The sequence below is a fragment of the Otolemur garnettii genome, unplaced genomic scaffold (assembly GCF_000181295.1).
Source record: "Otolemur garnettii isolate 467f Iridium unplaced genomic scaffold, OtoGar3 scaffold00022, whole genome shotgun sequence".
Lineage (NCBI taxonomy): Eukaryota > Metazoa > Chordata > Mammalia > Primates > Galagidae > Otolemur > Otolemur garnettii.
This window is the reverse complement of record NW_003852417.1, coordinates 18,436,811-18,445,658: the sequence shown is the minus strand read 5'-3', so window position 1 is coordinate 18,445,658 and position 8,848 is coordinate 18,436,811. Positions and strand designations below refer to the sequence as shown.

At 47.0% G+C, this 8,848-nt stretch overlaps 1 protein-coding gene across 1 annotated transcript in view; it reads right to left on the bottom strand.

Annotated features, from left to right (window-relative positions):
• The window catches only part of GCKR (glucokinase regulator), a 26,880-nt gene that overhangs the window by 12,853 nt on the left and 5,179 nt on the right, over nt 1-8,848 (bottom strand). Inside the window, exons 8-15 of the mRNA XM_023511820.1 lie at nt 5,697-5,834; nt 4,005-4,123; nt 3,193-3,291; nt 2,890-2,987; nt 2,470-2,546; nt 2,019-2,115; nt 1,714-1,811; nt 1,545-1,628 (exon numbers count right to left, since the gene is read on the bottom strand). Coding sequence (XP_023367588.1) covers nt 1,545-1,628; nt 1,714-1,811; nt 2,019-2,115; nt 2,470-2,546; nt 2,890-2,987; nt 3,193-3,291; nt 4,005-4,123; nt 5,697-5,834 — 810 coding nt within the window. The remainder of the gene's footprint in view (nt 1-1,544; nt 1,629-1,713; nt 1,812-2,018; nt 2,116-2,469; nt 2,547-2,889; nt 2,988-3,192; nt 3,292-4,004; nt 4,124-5,696; nt 5,835-8,848) is intronic.

Genomic DNA, 8,848 nt, shown 5'->3' with positions numbered 1-8,848 from the left:
TACCCAGGGGGACAGCTTGAGGCTCTGTCTCAAAAAAAAAAAAAAAAAATCACAGATTATAATTACTTACAATAGCCCCTCTCCATAAAAGAATCTGGCTCAACCCATGGTTTAAATTTATTTCATGTGGGGAAAATAGACTGAACACTTAGAATCACAAGACCTGAGTTCAAGTCCTAACTCCTTTCTTAGGTATAAAGCTGTGATCACAATTCTTTAATCTGTTTGTTTCAGCTTCCTCATCTGGGAAAGGGTGACATCAAACATACATTTATGCATTTCTTAGGAGACTGTTATGAGCACCAAGATGGTATATTTGAGACAGTCTGTACTAAGTCTAGCCCTTTAGGTATCAGGTATTATCACTATATAGTGGACCCTCTAAGGATGGGGAAGTACATATCATAAGGGAAGGATCAAGGTGATGTGAGGTTCATTAGAGAAGACTTCTTAGAAGATGTGAGATCTCAGAGGAGTCAATGAACGTGGAAAGCATGCCAAGAAGTAGTAGTGTGACAAATGAACATGGTTTGGAAGGGAAGACAAAGTACACTTTAGAAGGAGAGTAGATCTCCTGCTCAGGAGAGAGAAGTTTCCACTAGAGTTTTGAGTCCAGGTTAAGTCAGCATGTGGGCTCTGTATGAACAAGTTGGGAAGCTTCCTGAAGGAGGTGGTTTGGATAATGGATGAGAGACCACATTTGTCCAGGGCAACCTTAGAGTCTTGGTTCTGCCTTATGGAGAGTGTAGGCAGGTGGCATGTGAGAAAACTAAAGACCAGAGAGACACAAAGCTGCTTTCTTTCTTAGGCCACATTGCAGAGTTGGATTGGCATCCAGAGCTCTCCTCCAAACTCTATATTGCAAAGTGCACATAAACTGATTCTTACTTCTGAATATTAACAGTACCTGTATTGGCTGGATTATATTTTCATCAGCAAGCAGGGACTTATGTCATCAGCATAACATTATCTGCAGTGAATTCAGCATGGTACAACTTGCAAAAAGGCCGGGATAGGTTGTATGTTTGAGGTGTTCGAGTCCAGCCTGAGCAAGAGCAAGACCCCATCTCTACTAAAAATAGAAAAACTAGCTGGGCATTGTGGTGGGCACCTATAGTCCCAGCTACTCGGGAGGCTGAGGCAAGAAGATCACTTCTTGCCTTCTGAGCCTAAGATTTTGAGTTTGCTGTGAGGATGCCACAGCACTCTACCCAGGGTGACAGTGTAAGACTAGGTCTCAAAGAAAAAAAAACTTGCAAAAAAAATGTGCCTTAAAGGCTTCTAGATAATAATGATGACTACATGGACACTTGACCTGTCCAAAAGGGCAATGAACATCTGTCAGGTGATGGGTGGCATTCTGCACTTTTTGCATATTCTTTGAAAGAGCTAGTGACCTGGTAACCCAAGTATTCACCCTGCTGGCTTGGTAGAGGACAGACAATTCTTCATGCTTTCTTTCCTGTAGCCTTGAGTTTTCTATTTCTGGAATCCCTCCCTCTCTGAGCCCTTCCCTACGGATATTACCTCCTCGTTCCCCATACCTGGATAAAGTTCCCTTCATATTCAAAGAAAAGCAGTGGCCATGTGATGCTGATGATGGAAGGAAAGTGCTTCTTCAGAGGGGCCTAAAAAAAGAACAAGAGAGGCATCTCTAGGACGGCCTGGCTGTAACTGCCACCCAGGGTCCCCTTTTCAAGACTGGACCCTCACCGGCAAGGACTGTCCCACAGTGCCATGTGCCAGGGCCTGGATGTTCGTGGTCTTCTCTTTCACCTGCTCCACCAGTGTCTGCACCTCTGTGAGGTTGTCTAGGAGAGAGGGAGGGCATCAGAGTGGAAAGACTGGCTATACAGGAAGGTTGGCTCTTCCTACTCTTCTGGGGTTCAGTCAGGACATTTGCCCCATCCCTTCCTCTGAGTAGGTGACCTAAGACCCAGAAAAATGATATCCCCTCTGAATCACTCTTCTGCTTCCATCCACTCCTTCCACCAATCCGATCCCATCTTCCCTCTCACCATCCAGAGTGAAAATGAAGACCACAGTATCAACTTCAGTGAGGGTTGGCAGGATGGAGGTCAGGAAGTCCTCTTGGGAGAAGGAGAACTGGGGACCCTGGGGGAGAAAATTGGAAATTCCCTCCTGTGAAAACACACTAGAGCATAGGCTGGAGGACTAGGACATGGGGGACATCTATCACAGCCCTTCTATCTACAGACCAAAAAAGTAACATTCAAAAAGGTAAGGAGTTTTGCCCAAGATTATGTATCAAGTCAGTGGAGTAGAGCCAGGTTTGGGGTTATATCCAGAGCTTTCCACACTCCCTGTACTTCCCAAAGCCTCACGACCTCTAACCCATTCCCTGGATAGACCAGACTCTATCCCATCGTGGTCCCCACCTTTCTTTACTTTCCCCTTGTCCTCCACCCTCTGCACACCAGTGATCTTCCCCGTGTCCTATTCTCCAACCTGGTTTGTGAGCTCAGCCTTCTGGTTAAACATGTCACTGTGATCACCAATGAGAAAACCACGGATATCTCGAAAATCTGGGAAGTTTAAGGACAAGAAGAAAGGAATGATGGGCTTTATAGAACAGGAAGGTTCTAGGCTTGGGGGGTGTTGATGGGGCTGGGATGAAAATGCATGGTGGGGTGTAGAGTGAGAAGGAACCCATGTGGGATATCATTGCTAAGCACAGGGCTGGGAGCTGAGGGATTAAGGACTGAGTTCGGGTTCAAAAGAAGAATCATATGATAGAAATGCCTATATAGACAGGATAGGATGGACACTGAGGAATGCTGTTGGGTTGGGAGCAGGGGAGTGTCTGGAGGGTAGACCAATTGGTCAGGATCAGGAGGAACGAGGAAAGCTGTCCTCATGGGGTCCCACCAGCGCCAAAGGTGTGGATGCACTCGACTCCATCCATGATAGCAATGATGCCGAGGGTCTGCCAGCCCACCAGGTATGCTCGGCCTTTCTTCTCCAGGCTAAGGGTGGGTAAGAGGACAGGATATGAGCAGGGAGGTCACAGTGAAAATATACCAGAGAGGTACACAGAAGAGAATGGAGATAAACCAAAAAGAAGCCTGCCATGACCCACCAACATGCAATCCCACCACCTTCACCATGTTAACGTGTCTCACCATCTCCCTGCTCTCGGGATGTTCCCCCTCCAAACACACATCCACACACCTGGTGCTGACTTGCTTCATCAGAGTGGCAATCTTGAGGCTTTGGCTATAGGTCACCTGATGGGCCCGCTCAAATGTCCGCAGGATTTCCAGGAGGCATCTGAGAGAAAAGCCATCAGCTCCCAGGGAGGCCTGTTCCCCCTCAGAAAGCCTGTGCACCCTTCTCCTCCCCCCCACCCCTAGGTGTGGCAGAGGAGGCATAATTCCCTCAAAACTAAGTTCTACTGATCCTGGTGGAGGTGCAGAGAGGGACCAGACTGTATCAAGCTGAGCAGAAGACAAGGGAGCAGAAGGAGGGATGGGGCATCAAGACAGCTCTGGGGGAGGAGGCTCTGAGCGCTGAGGAGAAAAGCAACAGTCTACAGGCAAGACTAGAAACACTAGCAGGGAAGCAGGCCACAGCAGGATGAGCTCCGGGCTCGTGACCAGGACCATCAAAGGAACCCTCAGGAGCTAGGCCAGCTTTGGAGGCCCCAGACAGGCTCAGGGATTAGGTCTAGATTTAAGAATCCAGGATCTATTAGGAACAATCCACACTCTGAGATTACTTGGTGGGAGCAACAGTATGCCCTTCCCTTCCCCAGAGGAAAGTGGTAGGGCCTCAGCCTTTTTTTTTTTTGGCCAGAGCTGGGTTTGAACCTGCCACCTCCAGCATATGGGGCCAGCGCCCTCCTCCTTTGAGCCACAGGAGCTGTCTTAGGGCCTCAGTCTTGCTGCACTAGCCAGCCTCCATATCTGGGCCTGCCACTTCCCCATCCATACCACCCCACCCCTGCCTGACTTTGAGCTGTCTCTTACCCAGATCCTTCCTACCTTTGAGAGGCTGCAATGCCCCGATCCACAGTCTTATGGGCTGCTAATAACAGGGTTTCCAGCAGGATCTTGGTGGCACTTCCACCTTTCATCCGGGAAGAGCCGCTGAGACCCTCAGGCTGAGAAGCAATGACATCGGGGAGGAATTGAGAGAGGAAGGAAGACGTGGAGACTCTAAGAGAAACAAGTCCCAGCTATTGGGATCCCTCGTCAGCTGGGCCAAGGGTTTTTCAGAGAGTGCCTTTCTTTCTGAGAATTTTCTCTCCCCACCTCCTCCCAACCACCTTTTTTGTGGAAGTCTGTAAATCCAATTACCACACTTCATATGCTTTGGAGAGATCAATGAAGCAGTGATTGGAACAGGGCAGATATGGAACATAGCACAGCAAGTAGGCAAAGAGATTATAGCAAAGAGAATGGTTAAAAAAAACATACAACTGAGAAAAGAAGACTGAAAGTCAACAATTGTAAAGAGGAGGAAAGAGATACGCATCTAGGAGATGGAAGTACGAAATGCTTGATGAATATGTCTTTCTTACCAAAGGCATAAATCATGTCTTTCTCACCAAAGATTAAGGAGCATGTCACAGATGTGCGCATCACAGATGAGAGAGAAGCATGGGCAGGGTCTTGGCTAAGACCCTTACAGGTAGATGGCCTTAGGTAGATGGAGCTAGTGAAATGTACCTACAGCTCAAGGGGAAAAAAGGGACAGGAGCACTGCAAGCCAATCCTCTCCCACCAGGTTTTGGAGATAATTTAGGAAGACAGAAGAATGAAACTACATCCCTTTTTTTTTTTTTAAGCCCGTGTTTCAAACTTAAATACATACAAGAGACAGAATAAGACATAACAACGGCTATTCAGTGCTTTCTGTACACAGATGGAAAACAGAAACTGCCCTGGGTCCCCAAAGTGTTTCATGATTACTGATTCAAGAAGGGGTCAGAATGAAGATGAAATATTGTAAGGTAAAAAACTAATTGAGAAAATAGGATTTGATTTATAACATTTTCTTTCTTTTTTTTTTTTTTTTTTTAGATAGAGTTTCACCTTGTTGCCCTCAGTAGAGTGCCATAGCGCACAGCTCACAGCAACCTCCAGCTCATGGGCTTAGGTGATTCTCTTGCCTCAGCCTCCCGAGTAGCTAGGACTGCGGGCGCCCGCCACAACACCCAGTTATTTTTTTGTTTTTGCAGTTTGGCTAGGGCTAGATTTGAACTTGCCACCCTCGGTATATGGGGCCAGTGCCCTACTTGCTCAGATACAGGTGCCGCCCTCCCCCCCCCCTTTTTTTGAGACAAAGTCTCACTATGTCGCCCTGGGTAGAGTGCAATGGCATCACAGCTCACAGTAACCTCAAACTCTTGGGCTCAAGCGATTCTCTTACCTCAGGTTCCCAAGTAGGTGGAACTATAGGCACCCGCCACAACGTCCGGATATTTTTTTGTTGCTATTGTCATTGTTATTTAACTGGCCCGGGCTGGTTTGAACCCGCCAGCCTTGGTGGATGTGGCTGGTGCCGTAATCACTGTGCTATGGGTGCTGAGCCGATTTATAACATTTTCATTGACACACAATGCCCAAGGAATTTATGCAACATGCAACAGAACCAAAGATCAGAGGTTCAAAGGAATTTCCAGATGCTGGGGGGGAGGGGGATGGCATAGAAAAAGGAGCCAGAGGCCCTACCCCGACTGCAGGGTTGAGCACGAAAGCTTTCTGGTTCTCTTGCATCTTCTGCATCCGCTCTGCTACCTGTCGGAATGTTGAACTCCAGTCTTCAATGGGGTCATTTCTAGGGTCCAGAGAGACACAAAGGTGGGGAGATTATTCGTGAGGACCTAAAGGGAAAGTCTCAGTTGGAAATCGGGATTAAAGAACACATTGGTATTGGAGTCAGAGGTCAGTAACTTCAGAGAGAGAGATGCTTTGGAGTGCACAGGGGCACTGTGTCCCTGATTCCTAAGAAGAGAGGTTAATCGGACATTCAGCAACTTAAACCCAGAGCAAAGCCAATATTCAAGCTTGAAGTTCCAGCCTGAGACAAGAACCGTCTTGTATCTTCGTTCTTTCATAAAGCCTCACTGTCATGGCCACACTAATCTCATCTCCTTTGGGCCCCTGGGAGGAATGCCTGAAATCCAAATGTAAAAATTGCCACTTTATTTTCCATCTTAGGATGTATCAGAAGAAGCCCCTCCCATTTCCGATAACAGATTCTGGAAATCCTTCCAAAGAATGAGCCCTCACTAACTGAGAGGGATAACAGACCCCAGTGAGGGAACCAAGCTGCCAAGTATGAAGCTTAGCACAGATTGTGAACTGTGAATTAATCAGGAGCACATCAGTGTATTAATGAGCCAAGAGAGCTATAAGCATATTATCTGCTTAGTGACAAATCACAGAATCTCTGTGTATATAGCATCTCTTAACTTCCCCTATGCGCCCGCCACAACACCCATCCCTGAAAACCTTGCAGAAGTTCTATCCCTTCTTTTTTTTTTTTTTTTTGAGACAGAGCCTCAAGCTGTCCCCCTGGGTAGAGTGCCCTGGCATTACAGCTCACAGCAACCTCCAACTCCTGGGCTCAAGCGAGTCTCCTGCCTCAGCCTCCCAAGTAGCCGGGACCACAGGCGCCCACCGCAACGCTCGGCTATTTTTTGGTTGCAGCCGTCATTGTTGTTTGGCAGGCCCACGCTAGATTCGAACCCACCACCTTAGGTGTATGTAGCTGGTGCCTTAGCCACTTGAGCCACAGGTGCCAAGCCTCCATCCCTTCTTTTTTTTGAGACAGAGTCTCACTCCATCACCCCAGGTAGAGTGTAGTGGCATTATCATAACTCACTGCAACTTCAAACTCAAGCAACCCTGCTGCCTCAGCCCCTAGAATAGCTGGGACTATAGGCCTGGATAATTTTTCTATTTTTGATAGCGACAGAGTCTACTTTTGCTCAGGCCTGTCCTGAACTTCTCACCTCAAGTGTTCCTCTTGCTTCAGCCTCCCAGAGTGCTAGGATTACAGGCATGAGCCACTGTACCTAGCCAGCCTTCCTAAACAATTTTTTTTTTTTTTAGAGACAGAGTCTCACTTTATCACCCTCAGTAGAGTGCTATGGCATCACAGTTCACAGCAACCTCTAGCCTTCCGAGTAGCTCAGACTACAGGTGCCTGCCACAACGCCAGGCTATTTTTTTGTTGCAGTTTGGCAGGGGCCGGGTTTGAACCCACCACCCTCGGTATATGGGACGGGCGCCCACTCACTAAGCCACAGGCGCCACCTTATTTTTTTTTTGAGACAGAGTCTCTATTGCCTAGGCTAGAGTGCTGTGGCATCAGCCTGGCTAACAGCAACCTCAAACTCCTCAGTTTAAGTGATCTTCTTTCTTAGCCTCTGCATAGCTGGGACTATAGGTATCCACCACCACACCCAGCTAATTTTTCTAATTCAGTAGAGACAGGGTCTTGCTTTTACTCAGGCTAGTCTTGAACTCCTGAGCTCAAATAATCCTCCCACCTCAGCCTCCCAGAGCGCTAGGATTACTGGCATGAGCCACCGTGCCTGACTTGAACTATTTTTTAAAATTTTTTCTTCTGTATTTCTTCTAGGGAAGACAAGTTTCACATACTTCATGCACATTGTATAAAGTGCCTCCTGTCATTTGTCCTCAGACTAGTTTTAAAGCCTCCTAAAGACCTAAGGAAAAGGAGGCTTAAACAGAGAGAAGACAGTGTCCATATTGCATGGTTTAAAACCAAGATTCCCAAACTTGGCTGGGCATCAAAATCACCTGGGGAGTTTTTTTTGTTTTTTTTTTTGTAATAAATACCCATTTCTGGGTACCATGTCCACTCTGAGAGTCAGATTCAATAGTTCTGGAGTAGAGCCTAAAAATCTATATTTTTAAAAAGCTTCCCAGATGACTCTGAAAATCAGCCAAGTTTGGGAGCCACTGATTTAGGGAACAACTGGAAGATCTCCACGCCTACATTGTTTGAAATTCTTCATTTCACTTAGTCACAGGGCCTGAAATTAGCATCCACTGCAGCAGATACATTTTTGGCAAAGGAGAGTTTTCCATGAAAAGGATCAGGGTTAGGAGTATTTCAGAGTCATTTACACCTTTGCATGAATTATACTACAAACCTGGGAGTTGGAAAACCACCTCAGAAAGAACCCAGCTCCCACTCCCAGACCACCACTAAATACAAAAGGCTTATTAAAATAATCAACACGCCTTTGTTGGAATCCCTCCAGCGACAGGAAGCCCTCTGCTTCATCAGGTGGCCAACTCCAGTGGTTTATTTAGCAGAGTTCCCCAAACCTGGCTATATATCAGAATCTCCAGGGATGCTTTAAAAAAAAATAGATGTTCCAGGGCCTTACTCCAAACCTACAAAACCAGACCTCTTACACAAGGGGATAAGAATCTTCTTTCTTCCCTACTGGTTTTTAACACTCCCCAGGCAGCTCACGAACAGAACCATATCTGAGCACCACTGATTCGATATGTTGATTTTCTCTGAGTTCAGACAAGGTGGCCACTTACAGAATAAGAGACAGTGACTAGGTAATGAAGGGCTCTCAGGGAAGGGAACAGGTGAGAGTAGCCAGAGAAGGTAGTGGGGTGCCTGGAATGATGAGAGAGAATGGGCAATAAAATAAGAGAACCAGACAAAAAGAAGGCTGGGCACCCACTAACACTACTTCGAAAAGATGCTTAGGGTGGTGCCTGTGGCTCAGTGAGTAGGGCACTGGCCCCATATTCCAAGGGTGGCGGGTTCGAACCCGGCCCGGGCCAAACTGTAATAAAAAAAATAACCAGGCGTTGTGGCGGGCGCC